The 27,933-nt window shown below is 46.0% G+C and overlaps 1 protein-coding gene across 4 annotated transcripts; it reads right to left on the bottom strand.

The window, feature by feature from the left end:
* Nucleotides 1–112: 112 nt before the first annotated feature.
* Nucleotides 113–27,933, bottom strand: LMAN2L (lectin, mannose binding 2 like). 4 transcript variants are annotated; one of them, XM_004590767.4, is made up of 9 exons: nucleotides 27,700–27,924; nucleotides 26,478–26,596; nucleotides 21,871–21,988; nucleotides 21,049–21,131; nucleotides 5,004–5,036; nucleotides 3,870–4,031; nucleotides 3,669–3,783; nucleotides 1,791–1,910; nucleotides 113–1,534 (listed from the first exon to the last, which is right to left on the bottom strand). In XM_004590767.4, exons 1-9 carry the CDS (start codon nucleotides 27,884–27,886, stop codon nucleotides 1,392–1,394), a joined length of 1,080 nt encoding a protein of 359 aa, XP_004590824.2. In that variant the 5' UTR covers nucleotides 27,887–27,924; the 3' UTR covers nucleotides 113–1,391. The 4 variants fall into 4 exon arrangements, with proteins under 4 accessions (XP_004590824.2, XP_058523567.1, XP_004590823.2 ...); XM_058667584.1 differs by lacking the exon at nucleotides 27,700–27,924 and adding an exon at nucleotides 26,694–27,253; XM_004590766.4 differs by lacking the exon at nucleotides 5,004–5,036 and having other exon boundaries at nucleotides 27,700–27,933.

The raw sequence follows: 27,933 nt of genomic DNA, 5'->3' as shown, positions 1-27,933 counted from the left end.
CTGGACTTGAAGGCACACTCATGGACTTGAGGCTCCAGAATAAAGGACCCCAACCTCACTCTACCCCCACCCCATCCCTTCCCCTGGAGGAAGGACAAGGGGTCAGAAGTAAGTTTGGTTCCATCAGCCATTTTTAGAATTTGGGCTACAGAAGACCACAGGAGAGCTCAGAGTTCCAGGCCCTCCAGGAAGGCTCTGGCCTCTAAGCAATTTTACCAAAGGGCAGACAGGTGAGCAGCATGTGACCGCTTGTCGGATAAGGCAGTAGAGTAAAGGCTGACACGTAGAGCACTCGGGCTTGTCGCTCAAAGATCGTGAGCTCTTCCAGGCACCGGATGACGAGGGTCTATTGCTCCCTGACTTGTAACATGACGACACAGCAACTGTCTCCATCGAGAAAAAAAAATTTCCTCTTGGGGAAGTATCTAAGCCCAGGTTATAAAAAGAAAGCTTCCATTCTTCCAACAATCAAAGTGTGTTTCCAAAAATCATGGTCAACACAAAGCATGCAGCTGTGCAGGCTCCAGTGTGTCCTGAAACATCACCATGTGCTCAGACCACATGACAGATGGTTTTTTCAGTGTCAAATCTGGAGCTGGTCAGTTTCACAGTTAATCTCATGACATCCATAAAGTCCTCCAAGCTCCTCTTGATGCGCACTTGCTGACTTTCCAGCAACCTTGACTAAAGCCATGAAAGGATCTCATTAGAGAGCTTGCCGATCCAATCCCCTGCTGGAGATTAGAAGCTGGAGTGGTGGCCAAGTGGAAAGTTCCTGGGGCCACCCAGTGAGGCTCAGTGAAAGCAGACTGTGCACTGCAGCCCCAGGCCCCAACAGAGAAGTCTCCAAAGGTCTTTTCCAGCTCCAGTTGCACACGGAGAGGATAATGAAAAGAGGAAGGAAGGTAAGGCAGGGAAGTGCCCATCCAGGTCCTCAGGTGGATAATAGCTTGGGAAAAAAAGCAAAAACCAATGACAGGGTGTTTGAGGAGCTACCAGTTTTCTACAGTTTGCAGAAGGGCCCATTGAATCCAAGGTGCTCTGGGCTATGAAATTCTGTTCTGTGGTTTTAGCATCACAACAGCATACATTCTCTCCATGCTTTCTTGCCCCCAAGTAGGATGGCAGGGAAAGGCACATCACAGCAGCACTATCCTAGGGTGGGTGGCTTCCTTGACCAGAGTCAGATGTCCTGGTGGGGTACCATGAGAACATGGGGGTCCCACCATCCAACAGGGAACCATGGGGTCCCTCTAGCCGAAGCTCTGTGATGGAGCAGAGCCCTGAGCATGGCTGGAGACTTAAGAAGACTCACAAGGCTGCACGTTCAGGCCAGCACCTGCCCTTCCCACGCCTCACGGGGACAGTCACAGAAGTGATGGCAGCAGGAATCAGTAGAAGCGCTTTCGGCTCTGTTCCTGCCATTTGTTGTACAGTATGATGCCGATGACGATGGCAAACACAGAAAACACCAGAGAGAAGAAGACGATGAGGAAGAGGGCCAAGCCACTCAGGGGCGGCAGTGGCGCTGTCACTGAGGAAGCGAAAGAGAAGCGGGTCAGAAGTGGGTGGTCAGGGCAGAGCACCAAGCTCTAGCTGCCCAGTCCCCGGGATCTGACACTATCTCTGGGCAGCCAGAGTTTACATTCCCCCCTTCCTCCTGCAACTCATCTAGAAAGTGAGCCCAAGTGAAAGGGCAGGTGCAACACAAGTAAGCAAGCTGGAGAACTGCTAGCACTGTGACCTTCTCCCTGCCCATGGGACTTTTTCCCAGAATGCCCCGTGCTCACTCTCAGGCAGCTTCATGTTGTCCACTGAGGGCAAGAACACATCTCGATGCAGCTTCTCCTCTTCTGGGGTTCTTTCCACTGTCAGCTCAAACAATTTCAGGGAAATGACGTCATGGTTATCTAGAGAGAGGAATATAACAATTAAGCAACCTCAAAGGTATCTTAGACCAAGCTTTTGATCAATTAGCAGTTAACTAGCAGTGACAGTGAAGCAAATAATCAGAGTAGCCAGCACTGTGGTGCTGACACTGCATACCACAGGGCTACTTTGAACCCTAGCTGCTCTGTTTCCCATCCAGCTCCCTGCTAATATGTCTGGGAAAGCAGTGGAGGCCAGTCCAAGCCCCTAGGCCCCTGTCACTCGTGTCTACCCCTCTCTCTGCCACTCTCCTTCCTCAGCAAGGACCCCGCCCTCACACACACACACACACACACACACACACACACACACACACACAGTCACACAAGACAGGGAAGGATCTCATGGCAGCTGTTCAACAGGCCACTGGCAGAACACAGTTATTGGTACAGAGGCTAAAGCCAGGGAAGAGAATAAGCATTTAAAGAGAAGCTCCCAAGTCGGACATGGGCTGGAAGAGAAACCAAAGAAAACTTAAGCATAAAAAGAACCATGCACTGCTAAGGCTACCTAAGGTGGAAATTTCACAGCAGTTGGTTAAATGAACTGAAGAAGAGACACGGAACGAGGACAAGAGGAGAGCTCTATGACAAAGGAACAGAAGTACATTACAGGAGAGGAATGGCAACAGCAAAGCAGAGTCAAGGATGCGAGTACAGTTGGGCAGTGGAGGATAGGGAACAGATAGAGACATTTGTACAAATGGCACATTCAAGTCTCATTAAGAGCCCAGCACGGTGGCCTAATGGCTAAATCCTTGCTTTGCAACTGCTGGGATCCCATATGAGCACCAATTCATGTCCCAGCCGCTCATTTCCCATCCAGCTCCCTGTTTATGTCCTGGGAAAGCAACAGAAGATGGCCCAAAGCTTTGGGACCCTGCACCTGCAGGGGAGACTCAGAAGAGACTGGCTTCTGGCTTTGGATCAGCTCAGGTCCAGCCTTGCGACCACCTGGAAAATAAACCAATTGATGGAAGATCTTTCTGTCATTTCTCTTACTCTTTATAAATCTTTCCAATTAAAAACAAAATAAGTAAACCTTTTTAAAAACAAAAAGGCTCACCAAAAAGATGAGTGCAGGGGTCCACTGGGAGAGGGACAGCAGAGTTGTTGTTGTTTAAAATTTATTTATCTTTATTGGAAAAATCAGATTTGCAGAGAGGAGAGACAGAAAGGTCTTCTGTCTGCTGGTTCACTCCCCAAGTGGCTGCAATAGCTATGAGCTGATCCAAAGCCAGGAGCTTCTTCTGAGTCCTCCATGTGGCAGCAGGGTCCCAAGGCTTGGGGCTGTCTTCGATTCTTTCCCAGGCCACAAGCAGGGAGCTGGATGGGAAGTGTAGCAGTCAGGACACAAACTGGCATCTATATGGGATCCCAGCACATGTAACGGCTTTAGCCACAAGGCTACCATGCTGGGCCCAGGGACAGCAGAGTTTAAAAACAAAGCTTTGTGAAGAGGGAGACTGGGGACAACAGTAGGTAGGAACAGCCTAACAGAAGGAAGGGCACCACAAATGGGAAGACAAGGAACTCAAGAAACAGGTTGGCAGGGTTGGCTTGATGAGAGGCCAGCCCTGTTTTCCTCTCAATCAACCAGGAAAGCTTGGGCCTGGCGCTTTTTTATGGACGCAAGGGTACAGGGAGAGGACTCTCTGGGCTCTGCTTATCTGGTTCTCTCCTGCAAGAGGTGGGCCAGGAGGTCTCATTTAGGAAAAATGATGAGTGCAGGTGGAGTACCCGATAGATCACCAGTGATGGAGGAGGTGCCGAAGTAGTAGCCCCGGGGCAGACGAACCCCAGGCACCTCAATGCAGTCCCTCCACTCATGTTTGCCGTCGATATCCATCATGATCTAGAATTAACAGAGATAAGTCAAGAGCAAGCTGCAAGTGTCAAGCCGCACCCCAACCCACCAACTGGTCCTGGCCTGGCACTCACTGTCAGATGCCTCTTGACATAGCGAATCACGAGGAAGGTATCATAATGGAGGTTGCGGACAATGGCTGTGCAGCCCCCCAGTTCTGTAGGCCGCCCGTCTCGCTCGTGGTCATAGCTGAGGGAGCCATTGTTCACCATGGCTGAGATGTAGGGGAACACCCGCTGGGAAGCAAGGAAGAGACACAGACAGTGAGAAGTACATTTGGGATCATGGTACACATGCAAATGACAGTGCACCAGACCAGCACTCTGCCTCACCATGAGCAGCCCACAAGCACTCACATCCTGATAGTCCCGCAGCGGGTACGGGCCCAGGAGGTGACATACCTGCCTTGAAGTAGTTAAGTAGTTCTCCTTCTCCCAGTGCACAAGGGACCTGAGATGTTCCCAGTACAGCTTTAGGCTCCAATTCCAATCCTCTTAGAACACCAGGAGGTTCCATTGTTACATACATATACCAACCTCCCAATGACTGTGGGAGCTTCTTGGAGAAAATCACCATGTGTCATGCTTCTTAGATGTCTCCAGCCCCATTCCTTTCCTGCCAGGGTAAGTGTTCTGCACACAGCAGGTGCTCTGAAAATGCCTGTCTGACCAGCAGGACACCTTTCTACATGGGACAGTACTTGTACATATACAGCATGCCAAATGGAGTAGGACTGCTAAACAACTCTGCCACAGCTGCTGAGTGGGCTCATGCAACCACAGGGCTGCTCTTCATCCACCCTTCCCAGCCCTCTGAAACCTTGTGCACATGTAACTTCTGCCAGTAGGAACACTAAGAGAACAAGGTTCTCCCTCCAGAGCAAGAAAACTGAACACTGCCTCATAACCCACCCACTGTCCCAATGTTGTAGGAGCAAATTCCTCTAGAGACATGAACAAACCACTGCAAGACAAGCTCGGTGCCAAAGCAGTGCAGAGGGTGTTTACAGGAGATGGTCAACATGAGGCATGCCACTCCTTTGGTGAACTTCCCACTGTCCCAGATGGTCAACATGCAAGGTGGAAATGCAGCTGAGACCGGAGACTCGGGACTTCAGAGACAAGAGCCACATTGGTTCTACGTAGCAACAAATGTTGGGTGAACACAAGGGAATAAGGGATGGTAATGTTGGGTCAAGAACAGAGTACCTGCACTCCTGGAGAGTATCGCCTCTTCTGGGCCTGAAAGGGTCCAGCAGGTTATTACAAAACAAGAAAAGGCACAGAAGACAGAAGACCAAGTCAGAAAGAAACAGCAATGGAAGATCTGCAACCCAGCTGTGATGGACAAGCAAACAACTCTAACTTCCCAACTTAAATCCCCAAACAGCCCAGGAGGAGCATTTAGCAAGTCCCTGGACCCCTTAAAATCATGCAAAATAGAATGCACAGGTGCTTATACATTTTCTGAGGATAGGTACTGCAGATTCTCAAACAGTCCACAGGAAGACCTCTCCAACCTGTAGAAGGCCCCTGAAGCTTGAAGGAGCTAAACAGACCCCAATAGGCAGGCCCCGCTAGGGTCTGTGAGAGTCAGCTCAGGATACATGTTTGGTCTACACCTATATTTCCATAGCAAATGGAGAGATGAGGGAGATAATCAGGGCCAAATTCTCCCAAATTAAAGATACCTTCTACTATCCATGATCTCAGGATCCAGCTCTTGCCCAAAGACTTGCCAAAGACTTGTTACTGCTTAACAAGACCATGAAATTAACTCCAATCCAAAGAGATCATACACCCCTCCAACTAAGTCTTATGGACATATATTTCCAAATCACTGTTGGCACTCTCACCTAAAACACACAGCCAAGGAAGGAGTTTCGTGGGAGCCTTGCAGCATAAATTCATAAAAAACATCAAGTTCACAGGTAATTAACTGTGCTTCAGAAAACCGCCACAGTTCTCAGCTACCATCCAGAGGCGCTAGCCACACAACGCAGCTTGGGTCTGTACTATAAGAAGGGGTGAGCAAGAGTGTAGACCTCCGGCATTCACTCCTCTGACACTCAGCACCTACCATGAGTCAGGTACTGGTCCAGAGACTGGGGTCCAGTGGCAAACGAGACAGACAGGGAGGGATGTGTCCATTTCCAGAGTGGACAGTGGGGTGGGAGTGACAATCAATCAGATTACTACAGACAGTGATAAACACTAGAATGGAAATAAGATAGGTAATATGACAGACAGAGAAGTCCACCAAAAGATCTGGGACACAAGATGCAGGAAGTTGGGCCAGTCAAGGAACTAGAAGGCAGCTGGAGAGGGCAAAGCTGGCGTGAGGCGAGCAGGAGCCCCAATCAGGAGCCTCTGAGCAGCTCCCCAGCTGTGTCTCCTATGACACCAGCAGCACATGTACGAGCCAAGGACAAGACACAACCAGTAGATAATCAAATGGCTGCCATCTTACTCTTCTTCAACTGGAAATTACAGCTAGGGGATTCTGGGCAGGTTATCAAGCAATTTGGAGCAATGGGATTCTGAGAGAAAACTCGTCATTCCAGTTAACAGTTCGGTAAGAGACTAAAAAAATGTCCTGGGTGTATATTATGTATCAATTTTTTTTTTAAAAAATCAAACAGACAAAATGTCTTTGGGAGCTCTGATGACCCCAAGGTGTGCTTCGTTTCTCACTTCCACTAACTGTAACCAGAGGTTGTTACTCTAACTTCACAGAGTGCTTAGCACAGCAAACCTAAGCCTAAGGGTGCCTGGCCAGACCCAAAGCTGGTATGACACCCAACTGTCCAGGACCACCTGGCAAAGCATCCCAGTTGCACATGTGTTGGTCCCTCAGTCAGAAGTCTCGGTGAGCAGGTTTAGCAAGAGCATGTGTGACCAACTTCAGCAACGCTGCAGCAGACACAGAGCCCCACGACTTTCCAGCTTCAATTTGTCTACTTCAGCAACTCATGACTTGGCCTTCAACTTTTAACCTCACATTAGCAGTAAGACTTTAAATGCCATCTTATTTTCTATTCTTAGTCAGGAGTTTTTGAAGTGTTTCTTGGATAGCCACTAATTGCACACTGCAGCAAAAAATCTTCTACCTCTGGAAAGCAGCCGACACTAGAACCAAAATTGAAGAATATGATTCAGGCAAGTTGGATGCTTAATTTAAGAGTCACCAGAAATGAATCCAAATGATTATTAGCATTGCTGGATAAAGAAATGTTTTAAATTTTTTAACACTACAGGCCTAACAAGATAGCCTAGTGGCTAAAGTCCTCACCTTGCATGCCCAGAATCCCATGTGGGCACCAGTTCATATCCCAGCTGCTCCACTTGCCTTCCAGCTTCCTACTTGTAGCCTGGGAAAGCAGTTGAGGACAGTTCAAAGCTTTGGGACCCTGCACCCATGTGGGAGACCTGGAAGAAACGCCTGGCTCTTGGCTTCAGATAGGTTCAGCTCTGGCTGTTGCAGCCACTTGGTGAGTGAACCAGTGGAAACCAATTAAAAAAAAAAAATTAAGGACTCCCTACCCAATAAATACACCTTCAACGCAACTTGATTTTAAACACCCATAGCAGCTGGCACTGTGTAGCATTGGGTCAGGCCACTGTTGGCGACTCTGGCAGTCATACTGGAGTGCTGGTTCAAATCCCAGCTGCTCCATTTCCAATCCAGCTTCCTGGGGTGGGTGGGTGGGTTGGGAGAGGCAGCAGAAGACAACCCAGGTGCTTGGGCCCTTGTCACTGATATGAGAGACCAGGAGAGCGCTTCAAGCTCCTGGCTTTGGTTTGATTTAGTGTTGACTGTTGGAGCACTTTGGGGAATGAGCCAGTTGGTAGAAGATCTCTTTCTCACTCATTTGTCTGTAACTCTCCCTCTCTCTGACAGCCACCCTGCCCTTCAAATAAATAAATACACCTTTAGAAAGAAAAAAAAAAGTAAGGAAAAAAATATCATGAGTTCATGCATGCACAGATTCTAGGCTAAAATTCCACAGGTTGAAAGCAGACAGGTTGTAAACAAGACAAAAAAGATCAACCATCCACCATCCTTAGGGGGCCTGTAATCCAACTGCAGCTGCACCATTCGAACCAGGGTAACTGGGTGGAAATGATTTCACCTCTCTGAGATACACAGAGAGAAAACACAGTTCACAAGGTTAATTATGAAGATGATATGAGATATGTAAAGCATTTAGTACAGTGTCTGGCACTCAGGAAGGAGTCAATGGTTAAACTATACTAGTTTCTAGATACAAATACTGGTTACAGGTACTCATACATGAACACAAAGCCAAACATGTATCTATTACAGATGTAATTCCTAGGGCTCTGATTGTCACAGATAATCAAATTTCTAAAGAGATAGGGGATTAGGAATTTGATTTTTTTCTTTTTTGTTGCCTACTAAATATATTATAGGCAATAATGACAAAATAATCAATAAACATCATTCTAAAAGAATGAGAATTATGTGATTTCAAAATAAAATTGAATACATTTAGCACTTACTAAAAGATGACTTGACTGTTCTTTCAGATCAGCGAAAACTCTCTTACTGTTACTATGTGTTCATGAACCAGCATGTGGGAGCCACTATCAGAGCTGTTCTCCAAACAAAATCATACTAACTTGGTAAGCCACCCAACTGCTCCCTGGAACCTAGGTATAAAAAAAGATGGGCAGACTGATGTGTACGAGACCTGAACGGGATACGGGACAGACTGCACCAGTCTGATGCACATACCAGCATGCACAGGAACCAGGGCTGGAGGTGGGTCTAGTGGGGATTTTTGGGGGTCGCTCCAACTAGGCTGCAGTTCCCACTAATATATGTGAGGGCAGAGTGTATAGTGGGCAGGGTTAGGCTGGACCACATCATCCACTGGTTTGCATATGAGATGAGGCTGGGGACAGAACTGACCAAGTGACTGCAGCCACCGGTTTGTGTAGGCTGATGTGGGTGATGGACTGAGCCAGAACCTGCCCTGCTGGCCTACACAGGAGTCAGGCTGAGTTCACCTCTGGTGAGGTTCCTTTGTGGAGGTTCCTTTCCTCAGAACTCTACCATGTTGAAAATCACAGGATATGTTGTCTGACCATGGAGTGCATCCATCAGAACTAGGTCTCCATGGTTGCTGAGGCATGTGTAGTAGACAATATGCCCAGATGCTCATGGGGGGAATGACAACCAGTTCATCAATGCCTGCAGAGCACATTTAGTACCATAGCACAACAAATTGGACAGCTCTCCTGGACAAGTATCTGGGCAAATTGAGACTCTGAGGTGGAGTATGCCAGCCAATGGACCTTGGAAGGATTTCCTCAACCTTGGAGCTACGAAATCAACAGCACCTCAAAACTATCAAAACCACTTAAGCAGTATCCTCGGAAAATGCGCCACTTTGGGGACCCTGGCATATAGGGTGGCCTTCCCCCATTCCTGTGTACTGATGCAGTTGGGTTACTGGGAGTGGCCCTCTCCCCTACTATCCCCACTTTACCTAAACACTACAAGAAAAAAGATTGAAACAGTTGTCTCATCCACTTTTTTCCTTTATTAACCCTCCCCACCCTAATTGGTGGGCCAAATGGACATGCATCCCTCTCAAATATGCAAACAACATAAAAATGAAATGAACTTATTATTTAAAAAAAGAAAAAAGATGGGCAAGGCCCGGCGCGATAGCGTAGCAGTTACAGTCCTCGCCTTGAACATGCCAGGATTCCATATGGATGCCGGTTCTAATCCCGGCAGCTCCACTTTCCATTCAGCTCCCTGCTTGTGGCCTGGGAAAGCAGTCGAGGACGGCCCAAAGCTTTGGGACCCTACACCAATGTGGGAGACCCGGAAGAGGCTGCTGGCTTCGGATTGGCTTAGCTCTAGCCGTTGCCGCCACTTGGGGAAGTGAACAATCGTACGCAAGAGCTTCCTCTCCTCCTCTCTGAATATCTGCCTTTCCAATAAAAATAAATAAATCCTAAAAAAAAAAAAAAAGAAAAGAAAAAATGGGCAGGCGAGGACAAAAAGAGAGGCACAGTAGCTACTGACAAGATGGCTGCAAAATGTCCCTTGGTAATCTATTCAATGGTGCCAAACAGTCAACAGCTACCAAGCCCTTACTCCACATGAGGCCTGGTGCTCGGGATTGAACACATCTGCATTCACATGATTCTCATACCCCAAGAGGCAGTAGTAGTGGAATGCCTATTTCACTTGTCCAAAACAGCACAGGTACTAAGCAGTGAGATCGGGTTCGAAACCAGGCCCTCTGGCTGCAGAGGCTTCACTTGATCATGTGCTCACTGCCCTCAGTCTCTTCAAATAACAAACCAGGTTTCCTAAGTACTATTTTTAAAAATGCAGGTGTCTACACAGTGTGTACCCTGAAACACGGAAGAATATGACAGAATGGTCCCAGCTACTGGAGAGAGAGATCAATTGAGTACAAGATGGGCTTTCAGATCTTCTTTGGCTAGAAAGGACACGGTGGAACAATGCTGAAATCTGAGTAAAGTCCATAGATGAAATAACAGTATTATCAACATTGATGCCCCTGATTTGATCAACGTGCTTGCTGTGGCTGCATAAGAGAATCCTCTGATTTGAAGGAAACCACACTTAAGTATTTAGGACTAAAGAGACACCCTGAAGGTAATTCAGCAAGTTCGGAAAAACATGAGCAGACACACAAAGATACAAACACAATCACACATGGACAGTCTAGGGAATCTGAGTGAGACACATATCAGACCCTCAGTCACGGTCCTTCCATTCTCTCTTAAGTCTGAAACTAGGATTGCAAAAAATTATTTTTAAAGATTCATCTTAACTAGTATTCACTATACTCTCAATTTTCTTCTTTGAAAATATTCAAACTTAAAAGTTCCTTAGGGCCGAGTATGTAAAACAATAGGTCTAAGCCATTATGTGCAACACCTGTATGCATTCCACATGAGTGGCAGTTTAAGTTTCAGCTGCTCCACTTCCAATCCAGACCCTGCTATTGTGACTGCGAAAGCAGTGGAGGCAGTACAAGTATGTGGGCCCCTATAGCAATGTGGAAGCCCTGGATGAAGCTCCTGAATTTGGCCTGACTTCAAGCCCTGGCCATTATGGCTATTTGGAGAGTGAACCAGTTGATGGAAGGTCTCTCTCTGCAACTCTGCTTTTCAAATAAAACAAATCTAAAAAAAACAAAAGTATATATACTATGGTGTAATATATGAGATTTTTTTTTTAACTTCTTCCATTTTTATTACAAAGTCAGATATACTGAGAGGAGGAGAGACAGAGAGGAAGTGGAGCTGCCGGGATTAGAACCAGCAGCCATATGGGATCAAGGCGAGGACCTTAGCCACTAGGCCACGCTGCCGAGCCCAATATATGAGATTTCTAAGTTTTAATTTCTTTATTTGAAATTCAGAGTTAGACATCTTCCATTCAAAAGGATAGGTACCATGTACATGACAGCCAGGGTGGATAGGCTGAAATCAGATGCCAGAACTCTGTCCAAGTCTCCTATGTGGGTGTTGGGATGCCAACCACCTGGGCCATCAGGTACAGCAGCACACTCTGCTGGATTAGAGGCAGAGTAGCGAGGACTTAAACAAGGCACTCTGAGATGGGGTGCAGCTTGGGCCACAGTGGCCACCATTGCAATGTTTGTGGTTTGCTTGTTTCAAATTTACTTACTTGAGACTGACAGAGGGAAAGACAAGGAGCCCTACCTGTTGGTTCATTCTGTAATACCCACAATTGCTGCTGACGGGCCAGGCTGGTGCGAGGAGCCTAGAACTCCAATCAGGGCTCCCATATGGGTGACAGGAGTCCACAAAGTTGGGCCACCATCTCCTGTCCTGACGCAGCATCTTTTTAAAAAACACAAACATGGGGAAGGCAGTGCGCCACAGCAGGTTAAGCTGCAGCCTGGAACGCCTGCCTCTCCTGTCTCAGAGCCCAACATTGAGTCCTGCCTCCCATACAGCCTCCTGATAATGTTTCTGGGTGGCAGCTGATGATGGCCCCAAAATGGCTAGGCATACCTTTATATACTTGGACAGCATCATATTCTCTTAAGAAACACATGGGAAGGGGTCAGCATTGTGGCAAAGTGGGTAACGTCTGTAAAAAACAGAAGATGGCCCAAATACTTGGACCCTGCCACCCATATCAAAGACCTAGATGAAAATTCCTGACTCCTGGTTTCAGCCTGGCTCAGCCCTGACCATCAATCATCTGGGGAGTGAACCTTCAGTCTGTGATACAATCTGTGATACCAACACCAACGAATGGAAGGTCTATCTATCCACACTTCTCTACATACAACTCTTTTAAAATAAACAAACAAATAAATAAATAAAACAGACCACACATGGGATGATTTTAATTTCACTTCTAGTTGTGATCCTAACTGCAACAAATTCAAATAACGCAAGCTGAGGATTCTGAGTACTCCAAATCAGGGACTTTTAAATCTGAGGTGTCCCCCAAACAAAAACAACTAAAACTGATAGTTAACCTACTGATTCCAACTGACAGGCTTCAGAATATAGGCTAACATATACACCTTGATGTCACTGCTCCCCACCACTATAACAGGACAAGAACATTTCATGAAAAGAGTTAGAAGCTCTAAGATCTATGAAATAGGGCCCGGCTCCGTGGCCTAGCCTAGTGGCTAAAGTCCTCGCCTTGAACGCACCGGGATCCCATATGGGCGCCTGTTCTAATCCCGGCAGCTCCACTTCCCATCCAGCTCCCTGCTTGTCGCCTGGGAAAGCAGTTGAGGACAGCCCAATGCTTTGGGACACTGCACCCGCGTGGGAGACCTGGAAGAGGTTCCTGGTTTCTGGCTTCGGATCGGCGCAGCACCGGCCGTTGCGGCTCACTTGGGGAGTGAATCATCGGACGGATGATCTTGCTCTCTGTCTCTCCTCCTCTCTGTATATCTGATTTTGTAATAAAATAAAATAAATCTTTAAAAAATATATATATAAGATCTATGAAATAAGGGAGCCTGTTGGCAATCTAACTTTGTGACTCCATGAATCTCCTAAATTACACGCAAATTCCTATGTAAATGAGCATCTTCCTAAGGGTAACACTCATCAGATTCTCAAAAGGGTCAAATCTCAACAGGAAAGAACTTATGTAGAGATATGCATCCTCCCAAGTACAGATGTGGCTTTCTCTTTTCTTCTTCCACTGTCTGGAAAAGTTTCCTTGTTGCCTTTTTTCAGTATCAGCATATCAAAAGACAAAATGAAAAGTAAAAACAAAGTAGAAACATTTCCAAACTTTCAACAACCAGATCTACTTCAGGCAGGTATTGTGGCAAGGAAGTTTAGCTGCAGTTCCAGACACCTGCATCCTGTATGAGAGTGTTGAGGATTAAGTCCTGCCCACACTTCCGATCCAGCTTCCTACTGTTACGCCTGGGAGCCATCAGATACTGACTCTAGCCGTCGGGTTCCTGCCACCCACACAGGAGACCCAGATGGAGCCCCTGACTCCTGGCTTTGACTGGTCTGGCCAGCTGTTACCAACATTTGGGAAGGGAAACAGCTGCAATTTATGCACTCCTTCTTATTCTAGTTTTCCAAGTTTAAAAAAAAAAAATTCCTCAGTGAAACTCAGTCTCAATTTTTAATCACATCTAGAGAGGTTGTAAACATGTACGCCATAAGCGTGGGTGATAAGTCTCTCTCTTGGAAAACACTACCCAACACAGGAATGAGGAAAAAACCCAGGCAAATGTCCAAGAAGTCGTAAGACTCCACTAACAGTAAAGAGACCCATATCTTCATCAAGATAATAACTTCAGGCAGTATCTTTTTAAACTGGATCACACAGTATTAACTTTCATTCAAAGGAAGAAAAAAACATCAATATATGCATATACATACATGGGGAGTATCTCCAACAAGCCGCCAGGTTGGCTTCATCCAGGAAGCTGAGAGCTGTTCTCCACATTCTCCATCCCCCATTGCAACCACCTCCACAGGGTGAGGCCCAAACACCTCACGGAGAATGAGGGCCAAGCCTGCCAAGCACTGCACCTTTGTGCTCTTGCTCCAGGAAGGATTCTTGTCATTGAACTCCAGTTTCAACTGGGAGAAGACATTCCTGCTCCAGCACTGCTGCTGAGCTCCTGAGACTTCTCACCACTGTCCGCATGCACGGGAGAAAACTGGGAACGCTTACATCCCACACAATCCATCTTCAGGGGCTTTCAGTGCATTCGAGTTAACACCATGATTAGCACAAGTCAATTTGAGACATTCTCATAAAATGTAGAAAGTCATGCATTTCCATACTCCCCACCCAAAACCAAGTTCTCTCTTGGGTAGGTTTTGCGGCACAGAAAGAAACCCGGTGTTCACTAGCACTCTCTCCACACTCAGGCATCTGGACGTTTCATATGCATATACATGGGGTCATATACCTTGGACAACTTCTGTGACTACAATCTTACATGTGTAAATGTGTATTTTATTCATCCACTAGCCAGTTGAAGAATATTGAGCTGTGCTCATCTTTTTGGCTCCAGTGAACACTGCTGCTATGATTATTTATATAGAAGTATTTGTGTAGACTTGTTTCTCTTGGCTTTGTACCTACAAGTGGAATTGCTGGATCATATTAAATCCATCCATTTGAAGAAGTGCCAAACTATTTTTCTAATTTTACATTCCCAACAGAAGTGTATGCAGGTTCCAATCACTATACAACCTTGCGAGCATTTATCTGTTTATTTTAGCCATCCAGGGGGTATGAAGTGGTGTCTGATGGCCATTTCAACTTGCTTTTTCCCTAATGGCTAAGCATGCTTTCATTTCAAATGACATGTGGGTCATTTGTTTCACCTTCTTGAAAAAAAGTCTTTACTTAGACCTATGATCATTCTTAATTGGGATAGCTTATTACTAATGAGTTGTTAAGAGTTCCTCAACTATATAAGAAACAAGTTCCTAATAGGATACATGTCTTGCACACATTTTCCCCAATCTACGCATTCCCTTTTCATGTTCGTATGGTGTTCTTGGAAACCTGTAAATATTTGACGAGGCCTAATGGTCTTTTTTTCCTATTATTTTTGCTTTTGGCATCACAGCAAACACTGTCAAATTCAAATTCATGACGATTTAAGCCAGAGTTTTATGGTTTCAATTTTTACATTAAGTTTTTGATCCAGTTTGGTTAAAATTCTTGAATAAGGTGAGATAGCAGATAACTATAATTTTGCATGTGCATAACCAGTTGTTCTTGCTCTAATTGTTTAAAAGAATGATTACTGGAGGTGGTGCTTTGGTGTAGCACATTAGGCCTCTGCTTGTGGAATTCCTGGTTTGATTTCCAGCTGCTCCACTTCAGATCCAGCTCCCTGCTAATGCACCTGGGAAAGGAGCGGAGGATGGTTCAAGTGCTTAGGTTCCTGCACCCGCTACGGAAGACCCAAAAGAGGTTCCCGCCTTCTGGCTTCACACCAGCACAGCTGTGGTCATTGTGGCCATTTGGGGAGTGAACCAGCAACTGGGAAATCTCAGTCTCTCCTCTCTAACTATGCCTTTCAAATAAAAATAAATCCTAACCAAAAAAGAAAAAAGATTATCTTCCCCCTGAAATGCCTTGGTACCCTTTCTAAAAAATTCAACTGACGGGGGCAGTCCTTTAGTCTAGCACTTAAGATGCTGGCTAAGCCACTGGAGTGCCTTGGTTCAATTTCTGACTATAGTCCCTCATTTCAGCTTCCTACTCACACACATTCTGGAAGGCAGCAGTTTTGCTTAAAGTTACTGGGTTGCTGCTAGCCACATGGGAGATCCGAGTGATGTTCCTGATTCCAAGCTTTGGCCTCTGACCGGCCTGCTGTTTGGGGAATGAACCAGTGAAAGGAACTGTCTCTCAAATATAAGATTAAAATATAAAATTAAAGGTAAGAGTTTATTTCTAGACTCTCAATTTCTATTTCATTGATACATGTGTCTAGCCTTATGCCAGTAGCATATTATTATTTGTTATTATTGTTGCTTTGCTAAAAGCTTTGAAACCAGAGGATTTGTTTTCCAATTTCATTCTTTCTTCAAGGTGATTCTGACGGGCCCAGTGTGGTAGCTTAGCAGCTAAAGTCTTCACCCTTGCACATACTGGGATCTCATATGGGCACTAACTCATGTCCTGGCTACTCTATTTCCCTTCCAGCTCCCTGTTTGTAGCCCGGGAAAGCAGTAGAGGATGGCTCAAACCCTTGGGACCTTGCACTGCGTGGGAGACCCGGAAAAAGCTCCTGGCTTTGGATAGGCTCAGCTCCAACCATGGCGGTTGCTTGTGGAGTGAATCAGCAACAGAAGATCTTCTTTATTTCTCCTCCTCTCTGTATATCTGACTTTCCAATAAAAATAAGTCTTTAAAAAAAAAAAAAACAGAGTTATAATAGAGACAGAAAAAACAGATCTTCCATCCACCGGTTTACTTCTCAAATGGCCACAATGGCTAGGACTGGACTGAACCAAAGCCAGGATCCAGGAGGTTCCTCTAGTTCTCCCACATGGGTGTAGGGGCATGAGCACTTGGACAATTCTCTACTGCCTTCCCAAACCATTAGCAGGAAGCTAGATTGGAAGTGGAGCAGCAGGAACTCAAACTGGTGGGCATATGGGATGCCAGCACTGCAGGTCGGGGCTTAACCTACATTCCAATGGCACCGATCGCAGAAACAACTTTTTTTTTTTTATTATTAGAAAGTCAGATTTACAGAAAGAAGGAGAGACAGAGAAAAAGATCTTTCATACGCTGGTTCACTCCCCAAGTGGCTGCAATGGCCAGAGCTGAGCCAATCTGAAGCCAGGAGCTTCTCCCAGACCTCCCACTTGGGTGGAGGGTCCCAAGGCTTTGGGCTGTCCTCGACTGCCCTCCTAGGCCGCAAACAGGGAGCTGGATGGGAAGTGGAGCAGTCGAGACTTGAACTAGCACCCACATGGGATCCCAGTGCATGCAAGGTGAGGACTTCAGCTACTAGGCTACCACGTCAGGCCCCAGAAACTACTTTTTATATAGTATCCAGTACCCTGCAACTCTGACAAATTCAGTTATTCTTGTGGAGGTTTTTTCTTTTTTAATGTGTGGGTAACTTAGGATTTTTTATATCCTTTCTTCTAAAGATAGAAACTTTTTTGTGAAGATATAAATACTTCCTTTGCAATCCAGATGCCTTTCATTTCATATCTACATGCCCTAGCTATAACCTGCAGTACAGTATTCAATAGAAGTGCCAACTATGTATAGCTGTGCCTTTTTTCTGACCTTAGGAGCAAAGCATTCATTTTGCCACTATTTATGCTGTCAGTCGTCAGTTTTTCATAAATGAATGACTTCAATCAGATTAGACTGTTCCTAATTTATTGTTTTCCTAATCAGAGATACTAAATTCTATCACTTTGTTAAGATTATCAACTGATATTTTGTCCTTTAGTCTACAGTTTATCATTTTAATTTTCAGAAATTAAACCAAACTTGAATTACTAGAATAAATACACTTGACCATGATGTATAATTCCTGATGCTGGATCTGGTTCATCAGTATCTTACTAAAGACTTCTCGGCTTACATTTGTAGAGGTCTGCAGTTTTCTTGTGATTGTCTACCTGGCTTTGGTATCTGAATATGACCTCACAGAATGAGTTGATTACTCTTCCTTGTTATTTTAGTAGGAGTCTGACAACTATCTGTATTAACTCCACTCCTTATACATTCGGTAAAGTTTACTAGTGAAGCCATCTAAGCCCCAGCTTTTCTTTACTATTAATTCAATCTCTTTTCCTTTCAGATGTTCTATTGTGTCTTTAATTAGCACTTCAACAGCAGTTTAAGATCCAGCAAGTGCACTGTGGCAAGGTGATACTTCATATTCCCAAATAGTAAAGATCTTAATTTACCCACCTCAACCACAAACGTTATACTGTTGATGGAAAACTGAGGATACATATCTGTGAAAAACCTCTCCTGATTTCAGAGTTTCGGGTTTAAACTCAACTTATAATAGGGTACTTCAAAAAGTTTATGGAGATGGAATTGCCTTTATTTTAGTGAACACATTTTTGAAATCCATGCAATGTTTCATTAGAGGTATGTTCCATTAACTTTTTGAAGATCTACCACAAACTGAATTTTCTTGCCCCTTCCTCAGATAAATTACTGGTCTGCATTATTTTCCTAGCATTTCCTCATAACAACTGCACAGAGTTAACCCGAGCAAAAGTCACATGTTCTTTGGTGACAAAGAAACAAGAAACTGAAGAAATGTTTGGGGAGTGAATCAGTGGATGGAGAATCTTCCTCTCTTTCTTTCTCTCTGTATACCTGCCTCCCGAATAGAATAAATAAATCTTTAAAAAATAAAGAAACAAAAATAAAAATTAGTTTGGGGCCGGTGCATTAGCTTAGTACCTAAATCCTCACCTTGCATCCACCGAGATCCATACTGGTATTGGTTCATGTCCTGGCTACTCCACTTCCCATCTAGCTCCCTGCCTGTGGCCTGGGAAAGCAGTGGAGGAAGATCCAAGTCTTTGGGACTCCACACCAGCTCAGCTCCGGCCATTGCAGCCATTTGGGGAATAAACCAGAGGTTGCAAGATCTTTCTGTATCTCTATGTAAATCTGCCTTTCCAAGAAGAATAAGTAAATCTTAAATAAAATTCTGATTTAGATTTACTAAAAATCTAAAATAAATTTCTGCTCAAGCCATGAAGCCTGTATCTCTTATTGAAATGTGCTTTTTGTTTTTGTTTTTAAGATTTATTTATTTATTTGAAAAGCAGAGGAGACAGAGAGGAGACAGATCTTCCTTATTGGAAGATTGTGGCCCCAAATGGCCACAATGCTGAGACTGGGCTAGGCCAAAGCCAGCAGTCAGGAGCTTCTTCCAGGCTTCCCACATGGGTGCAGAGGCCCAAGGACTGGGGTCATCCTCTGCTGCTCTTTAAGGCACATTAACAGGAAGCTGGATTGGAAGTGGAGCAGCTGGGATTTGAACTGGAGCTCAGATGTATGTTAGCACTGCAATGGCCGCTTAAACCTGCCACAACCACTTCAAGGCATTTCTAAGTACCACCATTCCTTAGTAGGACTGCAGATCCAGACATGACTCTCCTCTCCTTAAATCCTTTAGTGCATTCACCCCCTTAGAATCAAGTTCAGGCTCTTCAACAGGAACCCAAGCCTGCAAAGGTTGGCCCTTCACGGCACAGCAAGAATGAGAAATGAGCCATACAGACAGAACACTCTAGTGTTGGACTAAAGAATCTACTAGTCAACCGGGCCCGGCGGCGTGGCCTAGTGGCTAAAGTCCTCACCTTGAAAGCCCCGGGATCCCATATGGGCACCGGTTCTTATCCCGGCAGCTCCACTTCCCATCCAGCTCCCTGCTTGTGGCCTGGGAAAGCAGTTGAGGACGGCCCAATGCTTTGGAACCCTGCACCCGCGTGGGAGACCCGGAAGAGGTTCCTGGTTCCCGGCATCGGATTGGCGCACACCGGCCTGTTGCGGCTCACTTGGGGAGTGAAACATCGGATGGAAGATCTTCCTCTCTATCTCTCCTCCTCTCTGTATATCCGGCTTTCCAATAATAATAATAAAATCTTTAAAAAAAAAAAAGAATCTACTAGTCAACCAAGCCGACTATGCTGAGTCCTGGTGGCTAGCTCAAGTGCCCAGGAGGACAGAGTGCTAACACTGAGGAAAGCAGCAGGAACAATGGCCCCTGGCATTGTCCAGCCAGGCAAGACTGCTGGCCTTGCTTGTTTCTAGCCTTCTTCCTCTTCAAATCCCCTTTACATTCCTCGCACTCATCTCTCACTTTAGCACCCTAACACATGTTTTTCCCTCATCCTACAGACCTCAATGGAGATGTCACTTGTATGAAGCCCTCTCCGGCCAATGGTGCCAACGCCACGCCATCCCCCTCATGTTAAATATCCCTGCTGAGTTCTCCTACAGCACCCCACAATCCCCCACCATTTTCAGTTCTTCTGAATGCTAATTGGGTGCTTCCCCTCTTGACTCAGATGCCTGCTACCTTGATGGAGAAGAAACTCTAACAGACCCATGACAAAAGGTTATTTTCCTATCTCTGGTCTCACTTTCCACTCCTTTGTGGAAGAAGTTAACCGTCAAATGAGGGTATTGCATACAAATTTCTTTTTACAAGTTGAAAATTCTTCACAATAAACTTCGTGGGGTGGGGAGGCAATGGACAATGTGACCTCTGTCTGCATTACTAATTCTGCCTTGTTAAAAATTCTTTAGCTGGGCCCGCGGTTCTAATCCTGGTGGCCCTGCTTCCCATCCAGCTCCCTGCTTGTGGCCTGGGAAAGCAGTCGAGGATGGCCCAAAGCATTGGGACCCTGCACCCGCGTGGGAGACCTGGAAGAGGTTCCTGGTTCCCAGCATCGGATCGGCGCGCACCAGCCTGTTGCGGCTCACTTGGGGAGTGAATCATCGGATGGAAGATCTTCCTCTCTGTCTCTCCTCCTCTCTGTATATCCGGTTTTCCAAAAAAAAAAAAAAAATTCTTTAGCTACAAGATAACCATTGACACCATGCCACAATCATCTCATCACCTGACAACACTGTAAGACACAGAGTGCAACCTGGTCATCCATCCCGGTGGAAGGTCAGACCAAAGAATCCTGAGGGGTCAGCTAACAAAAGGCAAGAAGCTCTGCCAAGGAACAAGGTTCCAACCACGTGATGGATTTCATCCATTTCCTTTTAGTCATAGCCTTTAACAGGGCAAGAGAACTGCTATCATTCAGGTCTGAGAAGAGGAAGAAGAAAAGGTCCTGGAAAGGGTGAGCAAGGTGCAGAAGAGAACTCAGCAGTGACGCAATCAAAGTCAAGGGAGCTGAGTTACATAACCCCAGCTTCCCTGGTGCTGGTCGAGCAGCCAAAGTACTAACCAGCCAAGCGTGCTCAATTTCAGTAGCTACCTAACGTGTGCCAAGAGAGAAGACTGTTAGCACTCAGGAAAAAGGCCCTGTTCATGATAGCCGTTCCTAAACAACTGCGCGATCATAAACAGTTGTCGCTAGTAGAAAAAAATACTGATGGGGACATTAGCCTTTAGTTCAATGGATGAACACCCCTGCCTGTGCCCTGTCCCCTCCAGCACAGCATTCCTGAGGACAAGAAGTGTGTGACATCAGTGCAGCTGACCTAAGCTCTGACACTCGCCATTACCTCTTGCTGCTTCTCCTCATTGGGGTACGTGTCTACAAATACTCCCAGCCCCACAAATTTGTCCATGTTTCCAAACACAGGCCCTAGAGAGAGAGAACAGATGACGAACAATGAAATAAAGCCAAGAGTTGACAAAGGAATACTATATCACTATGATGGAGGAAAAAGTGAAATTCAAATGACTCCCAGGCTTCTCTTAAGATGAGAAAACTTACATCAAAGGCCCCAGCACAGTGCATGGCCTGCAGCTAGTGCCCAGGCAACACCTGTGGTTGGCTGAAGGCAGGGCAAGAGACAGAAGGCCACAGTAACTTCATCTTAGCACTATGGCAGCTCCCTGATCCAAGTTGGTTGCTAAGGAGCCCCTACAGAATTCTATTTTACAAACACCAGGCAAGGACTACACCCCCAAGAGAGAACTGAATTCCCAAGCTCTACGTCGTGTTGCATAAGAGATTCCGGTCAAATCAGGCTGAGGCTGCCATCGACTAGAAGTGGTGGCTCCTACACCACAAAGAAAAATGGGTGCTTCTTCTCTTGACTCAGATGTGCTGAGATCATTCCCTGGACAGACCCAGAAGAAACCAGTTCAACGATCATCAGTGCTTGGGACAGCCAGTGCTTTCACGTGGCCAAGAGGCCACGTATCACAGGGAAACACAGAAGAAAATTAGCAAGCAAGAAATCGCCCCCTGATAAGTGTGTCTATTTAGGAGGTCTCAGTTCCAGTGCTCACCCTCAAATACCAAGCAGAGGGAAGACTGCTGCCATTGTCAGGAAGGCCTGTCACACCCGTACCACAGCAACCCACAGTCTCAATACCTGGCTGCATCCGATCCTTCGTGTACCAGATCGCCAGGCCATCCCCATGCAGATTCTTCTTTCCTTGCCCATGGATTTTGAAGTGCACCTGCAACTCCCAGTCTCTCAGGAAACACGGCTGCAGGGAAAAAGACATAGGAACTGATAAACAGCACAAAATGTAAAATGCTGCAAGCTTACCTCAGACCAGAGATGGTCTCCCCAAGAAACCATTGAATTTATCTGGACAATAAGATGCTGGACTCTATGCTTGGTATATGCTTGCAATGAAAGAATCTTGACTGAATTTGAACTATAATACGGCAACAAGGTGGAGGAATTCACCATGGGGGAAGGTTTGGGGGAATCCCAGAGCCTATGAAACTGTGTCACATAAAGCAATGTAATCAATTAAAAACAAAATGCTGCGAGCTTGTTGCCAAAAGTTTTCAGATTTGGAAAACATAAATGCAGGTAACAAAAAGGTAAGGGTTAAAACTGAAATCTGAAATCTAAGACTTGCTAATTGTTTATGTCATAAAATTAAATGGGTTAAGATATTTAACTGCTTAAACGATTTAATACGAAAAGTGAATAACCATCCTGATTGTCTTTAGGACCTCCCAAGAGAAACAGGATAGCACTCCCAAGATGCAAAGGACAGGGGAAAACCAATTAGACTACTGGATCCTGCATCCAGCCAAGCAGGCTCCTCAGCTGAACAATACTTATTTACATCATTCATCACTCCTCCACCAGAATGACTCTAAAAAAGCTTAAATTCAAAGGTCAAACCTTCATTCATTATAAAAGAATAATAAATGCAAAGTCCTTATACAAAGGTTTCCAGGAATAATTAGCAGGTGTTACAAACAACTCTAATGAGTTAAACTGGCTCCTCACCAAGCTAAGGGGCCAACCACTGAGTTCCAGTAAGGAGGGCAAGTTACAGTCCCCCAGACGCTCATGGCCATGGCCAGGAAGCCTAAATACACCAGAACAAACTACCAGCTCCCCCGTAGGGACAGCCTCTGGAGGGAAAACAACAAGGCAGGTACTAACCAGAAAAATGGAGGCGATAGGTAGATCACTGACTGCTCTGAACAGCTGAAGAGTTTCTCAAAGAAACCAGAGCAGGTTAGGGAGGCGATTGTGTAGAAAGAAGGCAGGCAGGAGCAGGTTGACCTGCTGGGTTCAGCCAAAGACTCTTCAAACAGATCCTTTTGGCTCTTGAGCAATGCACTGCTATACCATTTTCCAGTTTTGCTTTTCTTGGATTTTTTTTTATTATATTTTGACAATCTTTACATGGTTAATTACGGTAAAAAGGTTCAAGGGCTATAGGGAAGTGGGCAAGACTATTATGTCCATATTGTTTCCTTCTTGTATGTGAGGTAAAGAGAGATATTGAGGGAGAAGCCCCATCCAGTTTCCCACCCACCCCAAGTCCCAGATGTGGGGCATGCTCTGAGCTACTTGCTCAAGTGGTTTTAATAGTTCACCAGTTATGAATCGCTGCCAGTTTCGCCACTCCCAGCACATTTCTTGGATATTTTTCAAAAGTGTTAGTATTTAGAATACATGGTCAAGATGAAAGGAGGCTGGCAAGGCAGGGGTTATGTTGCAGTACGTTACGCTGCTCCCTGTGCAGCCCGCATCTACACTGAAAAGCCACTTCAAGCCCTGCTCCTTCACTTTCAAATCCAGTTCCTTGTCAACACACCTGGGAGCAGCAGATGATGGCTCAAGTGCTTGAGTCCTGCCACCCTGGGACACCCAGATGGAATTACTGGCTCCTGGAGTTAGCTTGGCCTGTCTGCTGGTAGCGCTTGGGGAGTGAACCAGCAGATGGAAGATCTCTCTCACCTCCTCTTTCCCTCTTTCTCTCCATTATCTGACCTTTCAAATACTTAATTCTTTTAAAAATGAAAGAGGGTGGATACCTCTGCAAGCCCTGAAGTTCTACCCTACTCTGATGAGTCCAGTCCTTGTCTTGTCATTCTGAATACTTACTGCTCTGCTATTTCATTTAGAGTAAACGTCAGTGGCAGGACGTGTCTAATCTCCAGCAGATGAGCAGTAAAATCCACAGAACAGGACAGGGCCACTGAACCAAGAGGTGTCCGCCACTAAGTCTTGGCCCAGGATAGGGTAATGCCATAGCTTCATGCAGGGCTAATTTTTACACTCAGTTTTTGAGTTTCAATTTTATGTAAAATATTTTTTTAGAGATTTTTTTTTTTCCAAAGACAAAATGATAGAAAGGGAAAGACAAGAGGGCAGGAGATCTTCCATCTATTAGACTATTATTCTAATAGCCACAACAGCCAAGGCCTGACCAGACCAAAGCCAAAAATTCTATTTGGGTCTCTCACAGGGTCAATAAGGACCCTACATTGGATATTTTCTGCTGCTTTCCCAGGTACATTAGCAAGGAGCTGAAAGAGAAGTAGAACAGGCTGGATTCAAACCAGTACTCTGAGATGTGATGCTGACATCACAGGTAGCAGCTTAGCCCACGGTGGCACAACTCTGGCCCCTGCACCAGACCAGTCAATTTGAAACTTTACTGAAGAGTTACCTAGGGAGCTTCTAAAACTCCCAATGACCGAGCCAATCAAATAAGAAGCCACATTTAATTATTGATTTGAAAGCAAACCTTCCCATCTGCCAGCTCACTCCTCAAATGCCTAAAAAGAGACAGAACTCCAAAGAAATGCATTCTAGTCACTGACTTAACAACTCCATGGCTCATTCTGATGGCCAGATAACTCGGAATATAAATGTCAGAAAACGTGACAAGAGGCTGAACTGGATCCTCTAATGACTCCTAACTTAGAGAGTTAACAAGACAGCAACAGCATGGCAAAGCTCACTTGGCAAGCCCCAAGGGCCCATCAATGAAACTTCCAAGTACAATAACAGACACATGCTTCTGTAACTACTTAACTTGCCTAAATCTTTTCAGGTCTATTATTTTATTTTCACAACAAAAACCCTGAGGGGGCAAATAAAACAGGAAGTTCATCTGACAGATGGAAAAACTAGAAACCAAGAAGCTGAATAACCAGTGAACTCACAGGGACCACAACAGAGCTGGAGCCGGACAGCCAGTCCTAACTGGCCTCTACGCCTTCTACCAGAGTGCAGGCAAAGTTCCACTCTGTCAGAAATAGGGCTCAGCAATACAATCTGGGCTAAGAGGCCAGTGTATGCAGATAGCTCCCATGGAAACTTCTCTTTCCTCTCTGCTCCTTTTCTGCCACAGAAAATGAATAGGGAAAAGAAAACAGGTCTCTTTTCTGAAGCTTACTTACAACGAATGAGGAAAAAATGTTTTTTACTTCTGAAAGCCCAAGAATAAGCAGCAAAGGATGCCAAGGCCATCCCCTAAAGTAAGGTGGTCATAAAAGATTCAGAAAGACCTCTGGAAACCAAACAGCAAGGATCATCTTACACTCATACAAAAACACAGTGCAGCCACACCCGAAACGCTGCATTCACTTCTTACTGCCGGTACCTCCAACATGACAAATTTAGCTAAAAAAGGTCCAGAAATGAACAAACGGTTTATAGTGGCTTTCATTTGGAAATGAAACAGAGGGAGACTCTGCAGGGGCCAGCGTGGTTACTTAGCAGGCTAATCCTTCACCTTCAAGCACCTGTATACCATATGGACACCGGTTTATGTTCTGGCTGCTCTACTTCTCATTCAGCTCCCTGCTTATGGCCTGGTAAAGCAGCAGAGGATGGCTCAAGTTCTCAGTTCCCTGCATCCACACGGCAGATCTGGAAGAAGCTCTTGGCTCCTGGTTTCGGATCAGCTCGCCTCCTGCCACTGCAGTCATTTGCTAAGTAAACCAGTGGATGGAAAATCCTTAATCTCCATCTCTCCTTCTCTCTGTAAATCTCCCTTTCCAATAGAAATATATATATTTTTCCTTTTTGATGATGATTACAGGGGTGGGAACGATTAAAGGTTAGGGAAAAGTAAGAGAAATCATTGTTTCCAAATTCGATTTCTGTCTCTGGGGGAAGGGAAGAGATAAAGGAGAAGCCCAGCCTACCCAAGGATGGGGAACCTCCAACCAGTATCAACCCAGGGTCCTGTTGTAGCACATGCTCTGAGGGTTCTGACCAGGTGGCTTGGATAGTTCTGAAATGCTGTCAATTTCGTCAATCCAAGAATGAGGAAACCCTCCCAATGTCCATTGGCTGACATAATCAACATCAAGTCTCCAGTCACCCAGGTTAAAAAACAAAAAAAGACTAATTAAAGTGAAATAAAAAGGAGGGCTAACAGAATGGAGACTGGGATGAACTTAATAGTCTTCTGCTTCACAAATCAAAGTAACTGAAACAGGGGTTGTTATTAAACTCCACAAGCAGCACTAGCAGGTGAATCAGGAATTAAAGACATTTCAGAAACAGACTTAGGAGGAACTGCTTGTTATAATTAGGGCAGCTTGAAGCATCCTAAATATCTGACTTATAATGAAGGTCAATAATCTCTGCGAGATCCTTGGTATCTACAGAAGACTGGCCACATGGGGACTGACAGGAACAGTCTGCTGCTGAAATCTTGCAGAACTTTCTAGGTCACCCAGAGAGGAGGAAGAGATTCTTACCACCCGGTTCCACAAGGCCCCTTGTTTACTCTGCATATCTGGGGTAAGGCGGATATACTGGGTCATCACCATGGCATTGCCCATCAGATTCCACAGGGAGGAACTGCTCGTGCCCACACCTGTGGAAAGGAACCAGAAAGACAACCATTTCCATCTGTGTTCCCCACTCACAGCGCTCAACTCTCACCTTTTCTGTTACAGATTTTCTATCCTTACCATTTTGAACGCTTGAACCCACTACAGCCTATCAGAGCAACCTACTGACACAGCCAGCTTGCCCTAGGAACTAGAGCTCAGATCCAGCCCTCTCCATCTTAAATGTGAGCATACTATAGCATACTCGGGAGGAGGGGGGCAGGGAGGTACTCTCCTGTGATCCCCAAAAGAACTTGACACTCAGGTCAGAGGGAGGTCTCCACCATGTTCTTTTTTAAACAATCCTTCAAGCTGAGGCTACCTCTTTCCGTGCCCCTCACACTACCAACACCTCCAGAGTGTAAACCCTGTGTGTCTACGCAACCCCTGGTAATTAGCAGTGACGCCAAGCTGGAGGAACCCGCTAAGTGAATAAACCTCTTTCCTAGTAGTAGTGTCCAGGGGTGCTCTGGTGCACTTCGAAGGGTTCTGACTGTCGTCTCCCTATCTGCACCTCGGTGAGGAAACAGACTTCTGCTAATGAAGCCATCTGCCCTGATTGGCCCTCCATTTCCACTGACCGGCATCAACTTTCTGATCGATCAGCTATCATTAGTCGGTCCATGACACCTTCAACAGAGCCCAGCCTCTCACCCCGCAGGGTTACTGAACTGGAGGGGTGCCGGTGTTCTAATGGATAACGGCTCACCGCGACTGAATTTGGTCCCTGTTCTTCCAGCTTCCTTTCCACAGCTCCATTCCGAGAAGGGGGGCTCATTTCTAGAGGCCCTCCACCTCCACTCCCCTCACACTCCCCTAGAGGTAACTCCGACCTCCACCCGGTCCCAACCTAGCGCTACAAGCACCTGCGAGCTCCGCCTCGACCTACTGGAAACTTCCAAGCTCTTGGGGGGCGGGAGGGACAATGCCCTCCGGACCTGTGGCTCACCAAACGCGGCCGAGAGTCCCCGAGCGCCTCCACCAACCGCCGGCGGTTTCTTCCAGGCCACATCCCCCCTGGACCATGGCCAAGAGATCCCAAAACCCTCCCCACCTCCGGGAAGACCACCTCGCCCCGGTGCCTCACCCTGGTAGGGCTTCGACAGCGAATGCTCCCTTTTCAAATATTCGAACGTCTGACCCGCCCCGACTTGTCGTGGCCCCTGCCCAGACCCCAACAAAAAGAAAAGGAGTAACATCCTGGACCCATCCCGACCCGACAAACGACATAGCCACCGGTGCCACCACCCGGAGGACCGCAAAGTCGCCGCCATCTTTCCCACCGCCGTCCCTTCATCCAAAGCCTGCCCCATCGCCCTGC

The sequence above is a fragment of the Ochotona princeps genome, chromosome 8, assembly GCF_030435755.1.
Source record: "Ochotona princeps isolate mOchPri1 chromosome 8, mOchPri1.hap1, whole genome shotgun sequence".
Lineage (NCBI taxonomy): Eukaryota > Metazoa > Chordata > Mammalia > Lagomorpha > Ochotonidae > Ochotona > Ochotona princeps.
The sequence above is the reverse complement of the archived record's forward strand: the minus strand, read 5'-3'. Positions and strand labels throughout refer to the sequence as shown.